Raw genomic sequence first — 23,271 nt, forward strand, 5'->3', positions numbered from 1 at the left:
AAATATTTATATTTTACATTAACTAAAAATAAGACATAGATATAATATACAAGGGAATAAAAGCTATATTTTATAAATTAATTTTATAGAATTGAATTAGATTTAAAATTTATATATTAAAATGGTATTAATTGGTTTGTTGTTTGATAAAATTATCATATCATCGTTAGATTATTTATGAATATTTAGAATATTTAATGTGTACATGATGGATTGAAGATTTAGATAAAATATATTTGATATATATATATATATATATATATATATATATATATATATATATATTTGTTATAATTTTTTTTTTAGTTTAATTATATTTTATATGAATTAAAAGAAATATAGAAATGATATGAAAATTAAGTTGCAGGTTACTAAACATTTTCATTTCATTGATTGTATGAATGTGAAAAGTAGAATTAATGAATGTGAAAAGTAGAAGGTGAGAAAAGGGAAACAGATTCTCCTTGGCTACTATGATCTGTTTCTCTCATTGACCAGAAACGAGTTATGATGTGTTTGGGTAACGAAAATTCAACTTTGCTATCTCCTCAGAAATTTCCTTCATGCTCTGGACTTTGGAAGTCTGATTAATCTCAAGTATATGTTGAAACAGACCCTCTTCTTCCCAATACCGAATAGGTTATGCTGTATTGGTCCTGATGTTCATCAAAATTGCACTTGTTTGCTTTGTTTCTACCCTGTTTCTCTTCTTCACCAATACCTCTGCCATCCACAACACATCATTCTCACCAACATGCCTTACTCAACGCTGCTCATCTGGACCTAACATCAGCTACCCTTTTTGGCTTTCCCTTACTGACCAACTCTGCGGTTACCATGAACTTGGCCTTCTCTGTAGTGGCGGCGTCACAATATTTTCTCACATAGGATTATACTATACGGTACAAAATATAGACTATGAGAACCATAGCCTCAAGCTGCTGGATCCTGACACTTTCAACCAAACTTGTCCAAAGGCACTTCACGCTGTTCCCTTAGGCAACCTACCGCTTACTCACTCCCCCTTGAACTTAAACCTTAGCTTTTACTACAACTGCACTAACTACCCTTCTGGTGTGCCTTCTATCCAGTGTCTCCGTTCTGGGGCAAACCAGTCTTTTGTGTTTGTGTCGGGGAACGAGGCCAGAGGTTTTGACTGGTCCGGGAACTGTGAGGAAAAGATTGTGGTCACAGTGATGAAGGATGCGATTACAAGTGACGGTGACTTGATAAGCCAGTTTCCGAGTGCCATGGATAAAGGGTTTGTTCTTGAGTGGCACACTGCTTCGTATTGCCTTCAGTGCGAGGCTAGTGATGGAGTCTGCGGCTACAGTAACCCCGAGAAGAAGGTCCTATGTTTCTGCAAGGATGGAAGTACAAAAGACACTTCGTGTTATGGTATGCTTGTTGCCAAATGGTGTAATAAACTAAATAAGAATACTTTGCACTATCATGGTTCCGACCATTTCCACATATTAAACAATTGAGTTATACTGATATGGTTGCATATGAGTTTTATTATTTAACTGATCATGTTCTGTTTTAATAGCAGGGGGAAGCAGTTCTGGTTTGTCAAGATTAATTATAGGTATAATTTATGTCTTTAATTATATTTCTTGTCGTTTTCTTGTTTCGCAAAAAGGTGTACTCACTGTATAAACTGTTTTTACAACCTCTTTGATAGAATTTTCGATAGCAGAAACATTAAAAAGTAACTAAGAGGGGGGGTGAAAGTGGCATGAACTATATAAGAAACAAAGTACCAAACCAAGACAACCTGCGTTGTGAAAAGATGACTCATCTGTTGTTACTAGTTCTGGTTTATATTGAAAAGCAAATGATTTATGTGGTCTGTCATCATTTATGTCACCGAATTTAGAAGTTAAACTAAACCATGACATACTTGATACGTTCCTCACATTGTGAATGTATCGAAATTTCAGAACCTTCATTTCAAGGACTAGAAGAGCTGAATTACCTTCTACTTTTGCTTGCAGGTTTTATTGTAGCTGGAGGAACTGGTGCACTGCTGACATGCGTCGTAATTTACATTTTTGGAAGAAAATTGTCACCAATTTTGTCAGACATTCGGCAGGCGAGAAAGATTGATCGAGACATTGAGGCTTTCATCAGAAATAATGGGCCACTTCCCATAAAAAGGTACTCATATTCAGATATCAAGAAAATGACCAATTATTTTGAGTCCAAACTGGGACAAGGTGGTTATGGTCAAGTTTATAAGGGAAATCTATGCAACAAATCTCCCGTGGCTGTGAAGCTACTGAATGCTTCCAAGGGAAACGGGGAAGAATTTATCAACGAGGTTATAAGCATCAGTAGAACATCCCATGTAAATATCGTTAATCTCCTTGGTTTCTGTCTTGAAGGCAAGAAGAAGGCTATTATATACGATTTTATGCCCAATGGATCACTTGAAAAGTATATTCACAACAAGAATTTGGAAACTGACCCACCTTTGAGTTGGCAAAGGCTACACCACATTGCTGAAGGAATAGCCAAAGGATTGGAGTACTTGCACAGAGGCTGCAACACTAGGATATTACATTTTGACATAAAACCAAGCAACATTCTTTTGGACAAAAATTTCTGTCCTAAAATCTCTGATTTTGGGATGGCCAAGCTCTGCTCAAACACACAAAGTATCATATCTATGTATGGTGCTAGAGGGACAGTTGGGTACATAGCTCCAGAGGTGTGGAACAGAAGCTTTGGAGGGGTTTCGTATAAATCTGATGTTTATAGTTATGGAATGATGATTTTGGAAATGGTTGGAGGAAGGCAAAATATCAGCATTGAAGCAAGTCATTCAAGTGAGACATATTTTCCCCATTGGATATACAAGCACGTTGAGGTGGGAAAAAATTTGGCATGGCATGAAGGTATGATCCCAGAGGAAAATGAAATTTGTAAGAAAATGATTATTGTGGGATTGTGGTGCATACAGACAATCCCTTCTGACAGGCCTGCTATGAGTCGGGTGGTTGAAATGTTAGAAGGAAGCACGGATCAATTGCAAATTCCACCCGAGCCATTCATATTTAGTCCTATGAAAACTGAAGTGGATATTTGCACCACTAGTAGCAGCGATTGATTCTCACATTTTCAGAACTTCCAAGAACTATTGTATAATTAAGTTTCCATTTCCAAAATCAACTTTCCAATACTGTTAATGATTGTGTAAATAGTCGAGATAAAGAAGCTTGAAGAGTTAATTTACCTGCGGACTTGCTAATTGAGTTAATTATAAGATTAGTTAATGATAGTTAACTTGAAGCAAGTCTAATGCATGGGAGGATTTAACAGAGGAGTTCAATTAAGATAAAAAAAGAACATATACATATTACACATGAAATGAAATTGTTGCGCGATAAATAAGACTAAGTTATAATATACAAGTATCATTTTCCTTGTGTATAAATATCCGCATTCTGCTCAGAGCTTTTGTCACATTTTATAGGTACGTGGTAAAATAATAAGGGTCTGTCCATATAAAAAAATTGAATGAAAAAGACTGATATAGAAATCTTAAGATACTTATCAGGTTACTTGAAAGTTTCATTTTTCGTAAAAATCTTTTTCTCGGACACATGTGATGCACTCGGGTATATTGCCACAGCACCAAAAGCTACCCCGTGTGAAAGGGCAAAAAGTTCCACAAAAGAAGTTCTATTCCTCTGTTATTCTAGTTAGTCAAATGAAACTTCTGTTATCCACTCAAATATTTTATCCATCCTCGTTTCAGAAAATGGTATATAATACTACAATCAAAACACAACCATACACCACTTGATAAATCTTGTTCTTTTGCCTTAATTTTCTTTCCGTAAAGATCAAAGAAACTACCCACTTTTCTGTTCTGTCTCCAAGTTTTCAACGAAAGCATGCCAGGCTTCACCATTAAGATCACTCAGGCCTTTTCATCCAGCCATCCAACTATGACCACCCCTTCCTCCTTCCTTGCATCCATACTCGCCCTTGCTTTCTTCTTAGCAACTTTGCCACAATCCTACTCTCAACAACAAAACAACACCTACTCCATTTGCAGCCAATCTTTCAGTTGTGGAACTCTCACAAACATATCCTATCCTTTCTGGGGAGGGAACCGACCCCAGTTTTGTGGCCGCAATGGCTTCAACCTCACCTGCATGGATAACCGAAACACTTCGCTTCAAGTTGGTTCCATGAACTTCCATGTACTACACATCAACCAAACGGCTTCCACCATGAGAATGGTGCGAACAGACCTTGTCTATGATCGCTGCTCTTCCAATTTCACCAACACTTCTCTCAGTTCCAGTCCCTTCTCTTTCCTCCCCACCGTCCAGAATGTCACTGTATTCTACGATTGCCCCTCTCAGGATTCTGTCGGGGGAAACTCCTTTACGTGTCAGAATGATACTAATAAACACGCTTTCTATGTGGTCAATGGAACTCAGCTGAGGCAGTTCCCGGGCCTTCAGAACTGCGGGGTTAGCGTTCTGGTGCAAGTTTCAGAGGGTGTTGTTTGGGATTCTGGGAACGGGATTGAGCCGCTGAAGAAAGCGTTGGATCAAGGGTTTGATGTGAAGTTTGATGCAGAGTGGAGTTCTCAGTGCACAGCATGCAGGGATTCTGGAGGAGCATGTGGAACGAATGAGAATGATTCCGATCAGTTTTCTTGTTATTGCTCGGGTGGAACTCGAGGTTCAGTGTGCTCTACTCACGAAAGTATGTTCTCTTTTCTCTTATCTCTTCATTTTCTGAATTGAATACTGATAGACCAAAAAGGTTTCTATTATTTAGTGTCCTACCATTTTGGTCTCATGCACACACAAGCTTAACTCATCCTAAATGATAAAGGTGAAGAAAATACATAACGAAGGAGATTATGTTTCATCTAAGTGTAAAACGTAGTTAATGAAAAACTTAACAAATTGTATTAAAAAGGAAAACCTCTAATACTAGTCATAATTTCCTAGTGTTAGTTTTCTCCTTTTGATATTAATGGCATTTTAGACTGTAGATACAGTGATGGAAATATATTAATTGGGAATGTGCGTCATGTGAAAGAAACATGGTTAAAATATAGGGAATCTACGTGGCAATAATTTTTAGTTTGGCAGTGAAAATGCTTAGAATTATAGCAAACAGAGTCAAGTTTTTTTTGTTTGTTTTAGCATCATAGTTTGACCTGGATGCTGCAGATGAGACGTTCCAGCTAATCGGAACCCCATTTAGTTTAAACAAATATACCTTGTGCAGCATCTGCATATTACTAATTTACTGTATAATATAATAAAATAATAACAATAATAAACTACATATTGATGAAAAAACAGGTCACAAAAGTACACCAGCGTGGCATGACTAATAGACACGCAACACTTTCTGCTCGTTTTCCGCAATGGTTGACTTTTCAGTTACCACTGCCTTCCAGAGTAATGGTAGGCCACGTGTTGGTGTGGTTTAGGTAGATACTTGTTGGAGTTCAAGAATCAATCACGGGGTTAAGTTTGAAAATTGTAACACTCACTTTAACTTATTAGGATTGGTAGGATTTAACATTTTTAAACATAATACTCACTGTTATAATTGGAGTTTGAATTCACATGTGACATTTTTGTCCATTAAGATCTCAATCATTATAGTGACGTATGTTTTTTCGTGCAGGTAGCAGGAATAGCAGAGTGTTGAAGCTGGTTTTAGGTGCTTTTTTTTTTTTTTTTTGCAAACACTTCTTATATTATGTGCATGTGTTTTCTCGACATATATCATGTAAGACAATCTTAATCGATCATAAACTCTGCTAACAGGTTTCGTCGGTACTGGATTTGCACTACCACTAATCGCTGTGATCATATGCCGCAACAAAGCTAGAATTTGGAAATTTATATTAATACAATTGGGCAAGATCAAAAAGAATGATCGAATTATAGAAGCCTTCCTTGAAAGCCAAGGTTCTATGGGTATAAAGAGATACAGTTTCTCTGATGTTAAGAAAATGACCGACTCCTTCAAAATTAAACTGGGGGAAGGTGGTTATGGATCTGTGTACAAAGGAAAGTTACTCAACGGTTGTTCGGTGGCAGTGAAGATACTGAACGAATCAAAGGAGAATGGCGAAGAGTTTATCAATGAGGTTGCTAGCATAAGCAAAACATCTCATGTTAACATTGTCTCTCTCCTTGGATTCTGCCTAGATGGAAGCAGAAAAGCCCTCGTGTATGAGTTTATGTCCAATGGTTCACTTGAGAAGTACATTCACAAGAAATCAGCAGACAAAAATAAAACAACTTCTCCACCCTTGGGTTGGGACAGGTTGAACCAGATTGCAATAGGCATAGCTCGAGGACTTGAGTATTTGCATAAAGGATGCAACACTCGGATTCTGCATTTTGACATCAAGCCACATAACATCCTTTTGGACGAAACTTATCGCCCAAAGATATCAGATTTTGGACTTGCCAAGCTGAGCACAATAGATGAAAGCATTATATCAATGTCAAATGCTAGAGGGACAGTAGGGTATGTGGCTCCTGAAGTGTTCAATAAAAGTTTTGGAGGTGTTTCACACAAGTCTGATGTTTACAGCTATGGAATGATGCTACTAGAAATGGTTGGAGGACAGAAGAACATCAACGTTGAAGCTAGTCGATCAAGCGAACTATATTTCCCACACTTGGTTATTTACAAGAAGCTTGAGCAGGGCAATGATCTGGGACTTGATGGGATATTGTCTGGTGAGGAGAATGAAATAGCAAAGAGAATGACTATGGTGGCTTTGTGGTGCATTCAGACAATTCCTTCTCACAGACCTACCATAAGTAGAGTGATTGACATGTTGTTAGGTAGTGCGGATTCCTTGGAAATGCCACCAAAACCTTTCCTCTCTTCTCCTCCAAGATCAAAAGATTTTTCCACTGCAATGTCCCAATCATTTGATAGTCTCTCATGCAGCTCATAGTTGCATCTCTTCTGTCAGAATTTTTTCAAACCGAACATTCGGTATTCATGATCAAAGTTTAAGGTTTGATGTCTTTCATTTTCATGCAATAGTTATTTAAGTGTCCTTTTTTTTATTATTTGGGTGATGGGCATCATGCATGCATATGTAGACCCTAAACCCTGAAATAACTGCAACAATATGAAACAGTTTGTGCCTTTCATATATATAATAGTTACTTATTTGCTATTCATGGATAAAATGTTATACAATTCGGTTAAATAACATTTTTATTATTTTCTTAAAAGAACATGACATTTGATTAAAATTCAATTAGGTAGCTGTTTTTTATTGTAAAAATATTTTTTATAATTAAGAAAAAATAGAGTGGTTTTTATATATTTTAAAATTATATAAGATTTTGTTAATCTAACCTAATTTCGGATTCAATGTATAATGATGGTGATGTGAGAAGGAAAAGGCATCCATTCTGGTACGCTCGTGTAAGGAAATGACAGGTTTCCAACTATATACGGGGATTGCATAACTAATGGAACCTAAAAGTTGCGTAAAGGTTCTTCGCTAAGTTTCTTATTTTAATTTTATTATCATCTTTGTCACTGTTCTTCATGAGTTTTTTTTTTTTTTTTTCATTTTATTTTGCTGTGTTGAAATTTTATTTAAAATAAAGAGCAACAAATGATTGGGTAGACCAAACTCATATATAGCTGTGTTACTTTCATTTGCCTAATGTCCATTCTGGTGATTAAAATTATAAAAGGGAATAAAGCATTTTGAGGTTGGAATATTACCAAAGCAATTCAAAATAAATATGTTAGTACCTGCAATTAAATCCATGGTCCCAATACACAAATAGCCTATCTTTTTCGATTAGGCGTATATGTTTGTAAAATAAAAGGTAATTGAAATATACGATTTGATTATGTTTTTCATCAAACAATTCATTCTCTTTTTCACAAAGACAAAATGAGGTTTCTAAGAAATAAATAATTAGCTTCATTATCGAAGGTCATTAAACTAATTATGTTGAATCATGGATGACGTGTTTTTCTAAATCAACGTCAATGTAGCTAAGCACTCCTTAAAATTTGAAAACATGATAATATCTGTTAATATTGGTTATTTAGTATATTTATGACAAGTATTGATTAATATAAAAAACATTAATTACAATTTAAAATAGTTTTTATTTTTTAACTAAAATATATGTCAGTATAACTTTTTTATATCATCGTGTAGTAATAATGCCACATACAACAAAGTTATTGAATTTTATAACGATGGTAGAATTTTAAATATTTAAATATAAATTAAAAAAATAATATGATATGTAAAAAAATATAAATAAATATCATTTTAATAAAAGGTTTTACAATTTATTTAAAAAAGGATTTATTAAGTTTATAAAAAAAAATAAAAATGAGAAATATATTGTAGTAAGTCTTATTTAAGTCTAAAGTAATTATTGATGGTTAGAAAATAAGAAGGTCTTAGAAAATGGAAAATCAGGAAGAGACTCCCATAAAATTCCTCGTCGCACAAATGTCATCTAAATAAGCGTTCATCTACTGCAAACTCCACTCATTAAGGTCCTCTTCTCCTTCCTCTTCCACCCTCTTCCTTCCACCTATAAATACACGTCGCACCTTTCTCTCACTAACAGATTTTCTCTCACCAGCACACTTTCTCTTTCATCTCAACCTTCTGGATTTTCTTTTCCTTTCTTCAGGTAACCGTCCATGGTGCTCTTCAACGTTTCGCGCGTAGACACTACTCCCTTCGATGGCCAGAAGCCTGGAACCTCTGGTCTCCGCAAGAAGGTTGCATTTCTTCTCTACTTCTTCTCAATTCTCACTCGCCATTTCATTCATTCCCAAATCACTTCATCCTTTGATTTCTCCGCGCTCCGTAGATTCTTTCTTGTTTTCTTCTTCTCAGAGCTGCAGTGCTGGATCTTGTCTTGAAACGAGTTATTCTGATTCCGATCTCCTTCGGATCATGTTGTTTTGATTGAGCTGCATGTGAGTTTATGCGCTGTGTTTGAGATGAATCGCGATTGGATCAGAACGAATTCGATATACGCCGTTTAGGATCAGTTTAATTGTTTAGTTGTTTGGAATTGCAATGTAGTTTGAATTATTTTTTCTGTTGTAAGATCTGTTTCACATCTGTGCTTTCTTCTTCGTTGCTTGTTATTTCTTCTATTAATAGTAATGGTTCCTTGCTTGATGGATCTTTTCAGGTGAAAGTATTTGTTCAACCTCATTACCTCCATAACTTTGTTCAGGCAACGTTCAATGCATTAACCGAGGAAAAAGTCAGAGGTAGGAATCCTTCGATTTTCTTACTTTGCTTCAAACTCACGGTAGTGAAATTTTGTTATCAGCTGTACTGCGCCAGAAATGAATATGCCTTTTTCTGATGACAAAAGAAGATAGGGATTCATCATATCTTTTCAGAAACTGTTTTCCTTTTCTGGTTTCATTATACTGTAATAAGATTGTGAGAACTGTTTCTTCCATTCTTGTAGGTGCAACACTCGTTGTATCTGGTGATGGTCGTTATTTTTCAAAGGAAGCCATTCAGGTACTTTTCCACTGCCAATTTTTGTTGCTTTCAGTGTAGTATTCGTGGTGTCTGAAGTATTTGGTTTATGAATTACTTTATAAGTGCTGGCAAAATGGTAACACTTTGGAAAATTTGTCATTTGCATTGCTTTGTTGCCTTACTATTTTTTCCGATGCGGTCACTTTGACATTGAGCTTTTTTCTTTTTCTTTAGGTTTAATTTTATTTGTTCTACATCTAACAAAGGCAGATATTTGGACTAATCTGACTTCACCACTTTTCTTTTAGATATAATTCATGATTTCGTCCATGAAATATACTACATTTTTTAATTAAACAAATGAAAATGTACAGGTTTGGATCTTATGATAACAAGGAGTAGAAACCAAAATTTTATTTTCCAGCTTCAATGTTTTATACTCTGGAAAAGGCTTGTTTTGTTTCTTTAACTCAGTACACCATTGGTTAAATATCTCTTCACTTACACTTTCTTACGTGGGAGGACACGCAGTGGATATTCTTTTCATGCTCAATAACTTGTTTTTCTTTTAGTGTCATATTATTCTGCACATCATTAATGATCTTAATGAATCTGCAGATTATAACTAAAATGTCAGCAGCAAATGGTGTAAGACGTGTTTGGGTTGGTCAAAATGGATTGCTTTCAACTCCTGCTGTGTCTGCTGTCATACGTGAAAGAGTTGGAGCTGATGTGAGTAATGTTTTCTACAGTTTGGTTCTCATTATTTGCTATCTCATTATTATGCTTAGAATGCTTTTTGTTCTTCGAATATGGTGCATGATTTTATAGTGGAAGAACATCAGGTAATATATTTATCTGCTGAATTAAAGCAAAAATAGTGATTAAAAAAATTGTTATCTGTACAGGGATCCAAGGCAACAGGTGCATTTATACTGACAGCAAGTCACAATCCCGGTGGTCCTGATGAGGTGAGAATTGCTGTGAATTACTTTAATTATTTCTAGACGAGTTAAACGATATTAACGTGTATGATTATATCCAGTATAGTAATTTAATCTGTGGATCTCTCTCACGTTCTGTTTCTGAAATCTGGACTAGGTTTGCTGACAATTAGCCTATAGCTTGGCCAGTTGAGTTGTTTGAGGTTGACTTACATTGCTTCGATCAATATAATTTGTGTTTCACGGAGTTACAAATGACATGAAAAAAAATTGTGCCCTATTCATTTTTTTTATCTTGTATGACCCAACGATAAGTGATAATACCTATTTTTTCTTTACAGAAGATAAAAAGGTAGCAAGTAGTCAAAAACCAAAGAGCAAGAAATATCAGGGAAACATGTAATTACACAATATTATTTTTAAAATGCAGGGAAGAGTTCAGTGACAAGTTGATCTATGTGAACCTTAACATATTGCGTTTATGTGATCATGAACATATTTCAGAGTGTCCCTTCCCCAAAATAATCTTGTGGTTATAAAATTATTGTTTTTCTTAGATATCAACGAGACATAATTAAGTTAACAAGGTGAATATTTTCATAGATAACTGTAGGAGTGGATGGGAGTTTCTTTGGTAGTATTATACTGATATCTAATTGGTTGTAACATTAACTCCAAATGATTGTAACTGTCATTTTTTTCCATGTTGTAGGATTTTGGTATTAAATATAACATGGAAAACGGTGGACCTGCACCAGAGGGAATTACTAACAAGATATACGAATTCACTACAACAATTAAGGAGTACCTGATTGCTGCAGATCTTCCAGATGTACTGCTCAAGACCTGGCTACAAATCTTTCCCTTTTCTTTATTTATATCACCTTGTTTTAATTAAGACCGTACTTTTTGTATCAATCTAACCCATATTTCCCATTCTCTGATTGTCTACCCAGGTGGATATCACCACAACAGGTGTTACAAACTTTACAGGCCCTGAAGGACCATTTGACGTTGAGGTTTTTGATTCGGCAAGTGATTATATAAAATTGATGAAGTAAGAGTTTGCAACTTCATTGTACACTCTGCATGAATACAAATAATTTTTATGCATTTGGATTTCTTTTGTCATGTCATATCGTGATGACAACTGCCAATTGAGCTGCGAAACTGGAGAACATTGAAAGAAGAAAATGTTTAAATTTGTNAAGCTGCATAAGTTTCTTTTAATAGACTTTCCTGCCTTTTCCTTTTTGAGTATCCAATTTGGTATCACATAAGGCAATTGTTCTTACAACAAGCAATTCTTTTATTTTCTTATNTTAATAAGATCATTAAATGTTCTATATTTGTACTTGCTTCTACTGATTCAATCCTTTCTTACTCCATGCTTGAAATTTTGCAGGTCAATTTTTNATTTTGAATCTATCAAGAAACTGNTGTCCTCTCCNAAGTTCACTTTCTGGTATATTTTGGGGATGATGTTTAAACTTTGATATAGAACTTTTCTTAGTTTTTTTAATTCCAAACTTTATAGTAAATTTCTTTAACTTCATTGAAGTTATGATGCGCTTCATGGGGTTGCTGGAGCATATGCAAAGAGTATTTTTGTGGATGAACTTGGAGCACAAGAAAGCTCTTTACTGAACTGTACACCTAAGGTCTTATTCTCTTGTTGATTATTTCCAAGTATGGCTTTCAATATTCTGATTGCTGGTGGTGATTTGTCTTTGATTTGTGGATGACTTATTGGATATAGGAAGACTTTGGAGGAGGACACCCAGACCCCAATTTGACTTATGCGAAAGAGTTGGTTGCTCGATTGGGATTGGGCAAATCAGAACCACAAGATGAGCCCCCAGAGTTTGGTGCTGCTGCTGATGGTGATGCAGATCGCAACATGATACTTGGTAAAAGGTAGTGTTACCCTTATTTATGATGAATTTGAATATTTTCTTACCTTTTAGTGTAATATTTGTGTATCCCTTGTTTGTTAGGTTTTTTGTCACTCCTTCAGATTCCGTGGCCATTATTGCTGCAAATGCTGTTGACGCTATACCATACTTCTCTTCTGGTTTAAAGGGTGTTGCCAGGTTTTCATCATTTTCATATGTTTGAAGCTCTTCTCTCTCTCAATTTCGTCAGTAGTCTGTGTTTGCGCATACAGAAGCACATGTGCTAATGTGCACTTGAGCCATTTTATGTAGTTATTATGACAACCTTATACTTGCACACGTTTAGTAATTGTCCTGTCTTGTAACTATCTAGTTAGCTGCTGTTAAAGGTGTGATTGAATTTGTTTCTAGTTGGAATATGAAACAGGAAGAATTTGCATCGAATTAAACAGAAGTTGTTGATCTGCTGTTAATCTAGAGCTTAATGTCTACCAATTTTAAACCGTAAATATTTTGTAGGAGCATGCCAACCTCTGCTGCCCTGGATGTTGTAGCCAAACATCTGAATTTGAAATTTTTTGAGGTACTCTTCTCTTCGATGCCTTTACTTATGAAAACATTTGGCAGTGGCTTTCGGGCACACAATTATTTAATTTATTTATTATTCAAAACCAGGTCCCCACAGGTTGGAAGTTCTTTGGTAATTTAATGGATGCTGGATTATGTTCAGTCTGTGGTGAAGAAAGTTTTGGGACTGGTACGTTTTTGCCATGCATTAAGAGGAGCAAAATTCAACTTTAAACTTTTTTAAAACCTAGTTTTATCTTGTGATTATTCCTTATGTTTGTGGTTAGGTTCTGACCATATTCGTGAGAAAGATGGAATCTGGGCAGTTCTGGCCTGGCTATCTATACTTGCATATAAAAATAAAGATAAACTTGAAGACAAGCTTGTCACTGTTGAAGACATAGTTCGCCAACATTGGGCTACTTATGGGCGCCACTATTATACTCGATATGACTACGAAGTATGATACTATCACATTTTGTTATAACCCGTTTTGAAAATCAGTTAATGACCTCAATTTTTTTCGTTAAAGAACGTGGATGCAGGTGCAGCTAAGGAACTGATGGCTTATTTGGTCAAGCTGCAGTCCTCACTTTCAGAAGTCAACGAGTATGTTAATATTCGTAATTTATTACACCAAGATTATTTTAGTAGAGTTTCCTTACAGTATATTTCCCCCTTATCATGCACTAAAAGCTTTTGGCAATCAATTTGATCATTGAATGAAATTATTTAAATTGATATCAAGAAACTGATGTGTACGTTGTACTTCTGGATAATGGCAGCCCCATAGTTATTTTACAGTTCTTCCCTATCTTCTTGATACTTCTTATAAAGATATTCTTTGGGTGAGAGCTGTCCTATACTTGCTTACATGGGTATCCTACACAATTTATCAACAAAAAAACCTCAAATAACTAGTGCATCCCCCAAAGAACCAAAAACTGACGACATTCTGGTGTACTTATCCAGGAGTCATTGACCTAAAGCAAAAGCATAAAATTCTACCATTATTAAAAAACCTAGGTAATACAACCAAACGTTTATCATGTAAGATATTGACAAATTCATGAAAAAGTATGCATCGGTCCACTTCCTTTTATGTCTTCCCGCTTCAGTTCACTTCCCCTGCTGATTATAGATATTGTAGATCCGCTTTAGTTCACCTCGGGTGCTAATTATTGATCTGTTTCTCATCACAATAGAATTTCCTAATTATTTAGAATAATTTAGAAATAAGCTGTTGGACTTGAACTGATGAATATGTTACAGTTACCTGTTTAGTTAATCGGTATTTGACCTAGGAATAAGATTACTCGGTTAAGGGGTTGAATATGGCGTGTTATGATAAATCTAATGAATTTATTCCCTTTCTTTTAGGATTATTAACGGGGTAAGGTCAGATGTTTCGAAGGTTTCCCACGCTGATGAATTTGAGTACAAAGATCCTGTGGATGGTTCCATCTCCTCACATCAGGGAATCCGATATTTATTTGAGGATGGATCGCGATTGGTGAGTTTATTGATTGAGAAATATTTGTTGCGAATAACTTGATGGAAGTGGGAGGAAATTCGTAATTGAAAATGCATCTTCNATATTCATCTTTTTCCATTGTTAGGAACTTGAAGTTGATGTGGGATTTTTTTTTCCCTTGAGATATATTTAATTTTCCATTTTCTCTTCATTTTTCATGGGGTCTACTAAACTACCTTGTTTTCTTATGTTCAATACGCTACCCTAGATTTTCCGTCTCTCTGGAACTGGATCAGAAGGTGCAACTATTCGACTATACATTGAGCAATATGAAAAGGATCCATCAAAAATAGGGAGACTTTCAAATGAGGCGCTTGCTCCTCTTGTAAGATGCTTAAAATGTTTCAAATTGAAGATGCTTTTAACTCTAGTCTTGACTGATTTGAATATCCCAATTACAGGTGGAAGTTGCATTGAAACTTTCAAAAATGGAGGAATTCACTGGTCGATCTGCACCAACTGTGATTACATGAACGCATACAAATGGAACGTGGTTAGATCTGAAGCCTCTCAGAATGTCATTTCGTTGTCCAGTTTCTATCCGGTGTTACGGATAGCCGACCTTTGCCTTTGGTTGTTTGCAGCCTTTGCTGTGGGCACTTGAGTGGAGTTTGAATTACTTTATCTAAATTTTGATGTGCTGAATAATTTGCAACTGCTGAGTGCTAATTATAGTCTTAATATAATGGTTCCTCTTGGGGGCACTCCCTTCTTCTTTAGGTTCCTGCCGTGATATTTCATTTCTCTCGTAAACTTTGGAAGAAGATAGATGGATATTGGCAGAACAAACAACGGTTAGCTGTTTCGTTGCAAATGTCTTGTACGGTTTTATGGGCCATTTTAGATTATTTCCTTTGTGAATCCACTTCCATTTCCTATCATTACGCGTTACAATTGCTGAAGGAATTTCTATAGAAAATAAATACGCTCCCAGCAATCAGTCATTTGAGGAGGACGTCAAAAGGGTTGAGATTTTTCAACTGACGTATAGTAATTTCTGGTGAAAAAGTGTTGCCAAAAAAATTCCGTAGAATGAAAGAATGGTGGCCAAATGAATCTTAACCTGATGGACAAGAGAGCCAAAATTGGAGTTCGGACTCGCAGCTGGCATAATGAAAAAAGAAATGATAAAAAAAGGTAGGCATAATGAGACTGACAGAGTCTTAATACTGAACAATTAACCTTTATGGGCAAACGCCAAAAGTACTTAACATTATGAAAAGTAGTCAGAAAATTGCTTCAAAGTTATTTATCTGGCTTTATATATGTACACATATACACTTTGTTTTTTTTTCCTATAAATAATTTGTTAAAGTTTGCTTTAGAAAAAAATAAAATAAAATGTCATTTCTGAACCTACAATTAATAATACTAACAAATGATACTTGTCTTTTCCACATAGTTTTTATTATAGTTTCTTTCAGTAAGGTTGCTAACAACATGTTCGCCACTGAAAAATCTCATTGTTACCACATCTATAATTTCCCCTAACTTTGAATTCCCAAAGCGATCATCTTTGAACTTTACAATAAAAATGTTTTTTAAAAGATTCAAAAACGGAAAAAAGTTGTCCCATGTTAAATAAATGACTGGTATTTGAAATATATTAGTATCTTTAAATTTTACGTAGCATTCATCGCCTACTAAGGGACAGATGCTTAATGATTAAGTTTGAATTGTTAAATCTGCATTTTAGTGTCTTATCTAAGTCTTACTCTTCCTTCACCTTTTTCAATTCGTGAAACTTTCAAAATTTTGTAGGCAATCAGGAATGGAATTGGCCTTTTGAATAGACAAATGGACGGACATGGCCTCTCTTATTGGTTCCTGAAAAGGGCCCAACTTGTATATTTTTTTTTATTTAAATTTTAAAAAAAAATTGTCTGAAACAAACACACAAACCTATAACTCCGTTGGTTAAAATATAATTAGATTTCAATCTTTCCATACTTTTCTAGATAAACCTGCACCTAAATATTTTGAAGATGAAAAGCACGTCAGGAAAATAAAATTAGCTAAATTCAGTGTAAAAAATATATTTTTCTGTTTTAGATGTGACTACGAATAATTTTCCTCTAAACGAATCCGACATCTCAATAACAAATAGGTTGAACTTACTTTTATCATTAACATAGAATGGTTTGTGTTCCTTATTTGAGATGTTAAATTCATTACTGATATAAAAGTAATACATATACATTTGATTTGTTTTAAGGAAATAAATTGTTTAACTTCTTGAAAATTCTGAATGTGCTTTTTGAGAAACTTTCAAACATACACTCCTTAACAGAGTATTTAATTAAACTGTTTTGATGTAATGTTTTAACTTCCAAAAACTTTTCAAACATAAACTCAAGTATGATAACAATTCTTTTATAAAAAAAAATAATAATTAGGGTCAATGATTTAAATTATTTTATTAATTATTTACAAGGCCGAATGTGAATGGTGAAATGTATGACAACAATTAATGTATGGAAATTAACAAGATGAGCTACTTAAATTATTTGATTAACAAGATGCTGGTTCAATCCCATATGTTGATATGACCACACAAATCCCAAATGTTGATATGACCACACAATGTCTGTGTGATAAGGCCAACTTTTCAAGTTTAATTTAAATATATGTAAAGATTATTTTTTTTTTAAAACAACAGGCGATGTATTTCTTTTATATGTATTTCAGTACTATAAATCTGAATAAACTTTTCTTATGTATTTAAATTATGCTTTATAGAGTTACATAATCAAATAAATATAATTTTTATTTTTATAATTAAGATTAATAACACTAGCACTAAAATTCAATTACTGACAATTGATATTATGAAACTTTTTTTTTGTAAGACTTTAACATAATGTTAAGTATGGAGGCTAATGTACTGAATATGACACATGTTTTCACGTTCATAATTATTGTTGTTAACTGAATACAGTGTTGACTTGCTAAACTGGACTTTTTTCTATTTGATTAGGACTACATTATGTTAATTATCTAATATTCAATATAATTTATAATTAACTACAATAATTTAAGATGAAGAAGTTATTGAACTACATTATTCGGATCTATCTAAGTGAAGACTATAAACAATAGTATAAATAAGGTATTTTATGAAATATGTTAATTATATTTATTAATTATCGCATTTATTATTAACGGATAGATTTGGTTAATTTGAACATCAGATTTGTTTTTAGTAGATACAATTTTTATCTAGGAGAAGACGAATATTCATGAAATTAAAGATTTGAAGTGTTTGGATAGGACAAATATATGTGAAATTGAAGACTTAAATGTTTAAAGTATTTTTGGAATCTTTAAAAAATATAAATTGGGTTATGTAACAACATGCTTATTTTTGAATTCACTTAAAATATCAATATCATTAAATTAATTAAATTTTAATTCATATTTTAATCCACCAAATTGGGACATAAATTTTTGTATATATAAATACATTAATATTTTTTTACTAACTTACTTGTAAAGGTTTGGTTGAATACAATTAGGTTGTGAATACAATTAGTAGATTACAAATGGAAAAACATAAACTTATATACAAAGACTCCCTATATTATGTAATTAATAAATTATAAGACGGCTAACATTTTAATTGAATTCTTTTTTAAAAAAAGTTTGACATAACGTCCAATAATTAGTTTGAATATTTTAATTTAAATCCAAACAGCGTTTATACGATCTCCTATTCGAAGTACTACTTAGAGTGCAAGATAGGGAACACGAGAAGAAACAGGCAGAGTACAAGATTTTATTAGTGTAACCTATCATCAAAAAGGAAAAATCCAACACAAACTTCATTATTTTGTGTTCTTCATTTCAAATTCGTCTTTGATTTTTGGAAACAAAGAAACAAATAATTAGGTTTCAGTTTTGAATTTTTTGATATTTTTAATTATTTTAATAAAGATTATAATATTTTTATAACATATTTTAATAATTTTTTTATAACATAATACGTTTCATTTCATTTGTCTGTTTAAATTTCTTTTTAAAAAAATATTTAAAACGAACCAATTATAAACTATATCCATCAAAAAAAATTATCATAAAAAAATTATTAAAGAAAGTTTTTTCCTTTCATAAAGCTGCTCTGCTCTTTTCACTCGACACTTAACCTTACATGCCAACTTCCCATGAGTTTATGGCACATATAATTATCATGATCGGTCATAATATGAAAAATTATTTCCATAGAAGGATAAAGTTGTTATATTTTTGCGTCAACTCATTTTTTTCCACCATGAATTACATTAGTTTTTTTTTTAGCTATCTATGATTAGATTAGATAGATAATGACCAATCATATATTTTTAAAGGTTAGTTCTTCTTAAGAAACAAAAATCAATGAATTGGAATTTGTAATTCTAAATGAATTCGTCACAAGGAGTTCAGTTTGTGTACAGCTACAACTAATTTCGTGTGATTTTTTTAATATGCTTTCGTTTTTATTAATGTTGTTTGAAAGTATGAAGTTATTAGATTATTTTATCCTTCATACGAAAATGACAAGGAGTTCTGATTATTATTGTCCGTAACATTAAGTTGTACAAAATTAGTACTACTTGTCGTCTCTGTCTAATGAAACCAAGTCGTCAATTATACAGAACTGACACAATTTTAACCATTTTCTTAATACGTTATCGTCAAATCTCTAAAATTAAATGATGATGAGTAGATATTCTTTTACTATTAAAGAACATTTAAGCACCATGGTTTAATTTTATATATATATATATATATATATATATATATATATATATATATATATATATATATGTATGTATTTATGTATATATTCTGATAATTTCCTAGCCAGCTAAAGGGACAAATCCTTATAGTGGTTTACTTTGAATTCTTAGATGAATGTGTTTTGCAACTCAATTAATTTCTTATCTTATTGTATTCTTCTTTCGATTTATCTTTTAAAAATAAAAGTAAATTCTTTAACTTAAAATTTCAAAGTTTGGTATGCATTATTGATATGGAAATGACATTGTTTTAGACAGTGAAGTTGATTGATTACATCGGGGATATTTAATTAGCATCAAGTAAACATACAAGCTTATCTGTTTAAACAGCACTTTAATTTATTTGTTCAGAAAATGTTTTTCTAAGTGATCATTACAAGACATATGGCATTGAACCTCGAAACTTAACTTTGATATTAATCAATAGAGATGGAATGTTTATACCTAAGTCAAGAATTATAATTGATAATTAGAATGCAACCTTTTTTTGTTTAAAATTATAGTAAGTTAAGTGCCATAATTTAAAAATGATTTGATTTATTTGGTCTCTGTCATTGTATAATTAATACACTCTACAGCAATTTAATTATTATTGTGTCATGTGATAGTAATATGAAATATTTAAAATTAAATTACTCACATTTTTAAATACGTGTATAAACTACGACACTTTTAGATATGTGGTTTAAGTTATCTTATATTTTTAAATACATTATCTAAACTAATCATAATTTTAAAAAACATAGTTTTTTAATGACTTACTTATGGTTATCTACATTTTTAACTTGTTTTGCTTAAAACAAATAAGCATAGTTTTTCATGCACATTGGGGTAAAAGCAAATAAAATTTTATATAACTAATTAAAAAATTGTGATTTATTTTAAATAATGGTTCTTGAATTATTGTCATGTAAGTGTTGCTTGATCTATAAAATGGTATAATGAGCTTTTTTTTTTTTTTCGAATCTTGTATTTTTCTGTAGGTGTATTAGGATTTGAATTTTGTAGGTGAAAATGGTGAGAAGAAATGATTAATAACTACATTGTTTTCCAATCATAGAGTATTAGAACAATTATTTGATGGAAAATTGAGAAAGAAAGAGTAATATATGAGTTGATGATGTAGGACAAACAACATTCATTAGTAATGTTTCTATGCTTCCCAACAAGGTTTTCTTACATTAAATAACCTTAAACATTTTTATCTTTATATGCACGCATATCTTTTCACCACTTATAATTCAAGAATGATTGACTTGTATATGCAAACCAAGAGCTGGCTCTTAACAGCTTTGATGCAACACTATTGTCACAAAACGAACGTAAAACCATAACAGTTTTAAAATTGCTATGATGGATAATTAAGTCGTCAGATTACAGTGATCTTTCATTTGTTGTTTGTGTTAGAGAGTGACAACACATATATAAATCTTCATATTCTATGGTAAAGATATTATTTGTTTATGGATTTTTTTTTTCATACCACTTCAATTTCTTATCAATTGAAATATTTATTTATTTATATATATATAAACTTAGATTTATCTCTTATTTTATTTTATATCAGACTTTCGTATCCTAATATCTCTCACATTAGTTTTTAATTATCCTTACATGGCCATTTTATATACAAAAGTCCTCAACCAAGTTATTATGATTTTATCTTCTCCATCAGTGTATATAAAGACAGGAGTTTGAAGAATTGAGAAAAGATATTAGAAACCCTAAAGTTTTACAAATATATAATAAGAGATTGGTAAGCAGAACAATATCAAATTATGATGATATATATGATGAAAAACATTAATCAACAATGCATGTTGTATTACATTAAAGGTTGTTTAAGACAACTTTTTGTTGTATTACATTTTTTTTATTTAACCATTCAAAAGGTGAAGGGGCAAAGATAAGATAGAAATTACTAAAAAATGATTTGATGATGAATAATATTTGATTTAGGTTGTGTTGGGTACTTCATTGGTATACCATTTCTAATCTAAATTTAATATATACTGATTGAATTTATTTGAGTTAAAATTTAGTTTAATTTCGCAAAATTAATTTGTAAGATGAGATTTTTATTTATACTTGTTAAATTAATTTTATCTTTAATCAATATCAGATTTTCAATATATATACTAAAAATATATAAATATATATATATATATATATATATATATATATATATATATATATATATATATATATATATTTTGTATGAGACTTGAGATTAATGAATGATTCAATAATAAGCTGATGAAATAATATGTTTAACAAACAATAAATCTTGTCACTGTATATACTTTAACAATGACTCTCATAAAATGTTAAAAGATTGATTTAAACTTAAATCAACTCTCACAGAATCAGCTTTTAAAATGAAGTTTACAATCACTTATAAATGACTTATAAAATGATTATATTTAATAGAGGTGAAACTTTTAACAAAAAAGTCAATTACTCTTAATTTCTTTAAAAGTTTAAAATAAAAATATTATATTTTAAGAATCAAACTATATACCGTAACATGTACTCAATTAATTGTATGTAAAATAACAACTAAAAATACATACAAGTTAATGATTTCAAAATATGTCTTTACATTCTATTAATTATTAGTCTAAAAAAATATATATTTATCAATCTATGACAAAATATGATAAAGATAATTTCTAAAAGGATGTACGATGAAAAAAAAAAGAACAAAAATATTTTATAAGTTATGTTAAATGATAGTGTAATGAAACAATATCTTCTCTAAAATTATTTGAGTTCTAAGATAAGATGTAGGCAGAGGCACAATCCAATAATAGTGATATGACCACAGAATTTTCCTCAGTGTTCTCTTAATAATTTTTAAAATAACGCTTAATTTAACTCCTGCCGACTACTGAAGATAAATATATAAAAGTTTGGCAAAAAGAGAAACTGTACAACATTTTTTAGTAAATGGGTAAAAATAATTATAATATGAAAAGCTTGAAAACATCCATCTGAAAGAAAGAACTATCCATTGATATATGTATTATTTGTTGTGAGAAGATTTTACAGACAAGTAAGAATATTTGAAAAGGAACAGCACGATGATCATCTTTTTATTATGCTTTAGAAAGAGGAGTTGAATTTTCAATATTTTCATTCCCTAGATATATTTATAATTAAAATAATTATACTTTGATATACATTTTTACTTTAACATTCAAGTGACACAAAGTGAGTTTTATTGATCAACTTTTTCAATCAATCAAATTATACAATTTAAAAAATTATTAATATTTTGTTATGTCACATAGGCGTGTAATAGTAGTATTACTTGTAATTATATCTACTTGTAATTATATCGACAAGATACCTTTATTCTAGGAACAGGTTTCGAAAATTGATACCTTTCTCTTACTGCTGCTATTCGCTATCAAATGTGTTTATATTAATAATAATAGCAGAACAAAACATCCCCTCACATTTTTTTTTTGCCAGAAATAACGTTTTCTTTGAAAAAGAAAAATGTGTTTTTACTTTTTGGTTGGCTTATATAAAAAAATATTGGTAAAATGAAGTATGGTTGGGGCAACGATTGAATTTATGATGTTAAGCTTAGTGGAAGGATTGGAATTTGTGCTATTAAGTTGACAGTGTGACTAATGACATATATAAATGTTGTTTTTCAAACCAATGATCGGTTGGTAGAGACAATCTGGCCCTACTATCCAAACTTTGTTTCACACACTATTATTTGAAGAGATTTCTAGTATATCTACTTCTCAAACTCTTGTTAATCATACCAATCTTTTAATTATTTCAATTAATGAGATTCAAATCTCTTAATCACTTAGCCCTTACAGGCAGTGTTGCACGTCTAATCCTAATAAATTATAAAATTGAGACATTATAATAATATTAATAAGTTCTATTTTATAATTACAATTGTGAATATATATGTTGACTATAATTCCACCCATATAAAAGGTCACTGCTTTCTTCAAGAGTTTTCAATCAGGACATTCTAAGGTTTATGGAAAAATGCACTGTACAAAGTATTTTTTTT

General features: G+C 32.0%; 3 protein-coding genes across 4 annotated transcripts; all 3 read left to right on the forward strand.

Moving 5' to 3' along the window:
- The first annotated feature begins 476 nt into the window (after window positions 1–476).
- LOC106767680 (LEAF RUST 10 DISEASE-RESISTANCE LOCUS RECEPTOR-LIKE PROTEIN KINASE-like 2.1) lies at window positions 477–3,260 on the forward strand. The gene is made up of 3 exons (XM_014652619.2): window positions 477–1,398; window positions 1,550–1,588; window positions 1,998–3,260. The coding sequence occupies exons 1-3, from the start codon at window positions 660–662 to the stop codon at window positions 3,110–3,112; spliced, it is 1,893 nt and encodes a 630-aa protein (XP_014508105.1). The 5' UTR covers window positions 477–659; the 3' UTR covers window positions 3,113–3,260.
- A 451-nt stretch (window positions 3,261–3,711) lies between these two features.
- On the forward strand, window positions 3,712–7,192 carry LOC106766588 (LEAF RUST 10 DISEASE-RESISTANCE LOCUS RECEPTOR-LIKE PROTEIN KINASE-like 2.1). The gene is made up of 3 exons (XM_014651308.2): window positions 3,712–4,728; window positions 5,671–5,706; window positions 5,814–7,192. The coding sequence occupies exons 1-3, from the start codon at window positions 3,903–3,905 to the stop codon at window positions 6,962–6,964; spliced, it is 2,013 nt and encodes a 670-aa protein (XP_014506794.1). The 5' UTR covers window positions 3,712–3,902; the 3' UTR covers window positions 6,965–7,192.
- A 1,319-nt stretch (window positions 7,193–8,511) lies between these two features.
- Window positions 8,512–15,287, forward strand: LOC106766802 (phosphoglucomutase, cytoplasmic). Of its 2 annotated transcripts, XM_014651564.2 has the most exons (19): window positions 8,512–8,553; window positions 8,694–8,784; window positions 9,207–9,288; window positions 9,495–9,550; window positions 10,130–10,243; window positions 10,420–10,482; window positions 11,168–11,287; window positions 11,412–11,512; window positions 11,861–11,920; window positions 12,017–12,116; window positions 12,215–12,372; window positions 12,453–12,548; window positions 12,870–12,933; window positions 13,026–13,107; window positions 13,205–13,377; window positions 13,450–13,526; window positions 14,298–14,430; window positions 14,660–14,776; window positions 14,853–15,287. In XM_014651564.2, exons 2-19 carry the CDS (start codon window positions 8,704–8,706, stop codon window positions 14,922–14,924), a joined length of 1,749 nt encoding a protein of 582 aa, XP_014507050.1. In that variant the 5' UTR covers window positions 8,512–8,553; window positions 8,694–8,703; the 3' UTR covers window positions 14,925–15,287. The 2 variants fall into 2 exon arrangements, with proteins under 2 accessions (XP_014507050.1, XP_014507049.1); XM_014651563.2 differs by lacking the exon at window positions 8,512–8,553 and having other exon boundaries at window positions 8,571–8,784.
- The last annotated feature ends 7,984 nt before the right edge of the window (window positions 15,288–23,271 follow it).

The sequence above is a fragment of the Vigna radiata genome, chromosome 7 (genome assembly GCF_000741045.1).
Source record: "Vigna radiata var. radiata cultivar VC1973A chromosome 7, Vradiata_ver6, whole genome shotgun sequence".
NCBI classification, from domain to species: Eukaryota; Viridiplantae; Streptophyta; class Magnoliopsida; order Fabales; family Fabaceae; genus Vigna; species Vigna radiata.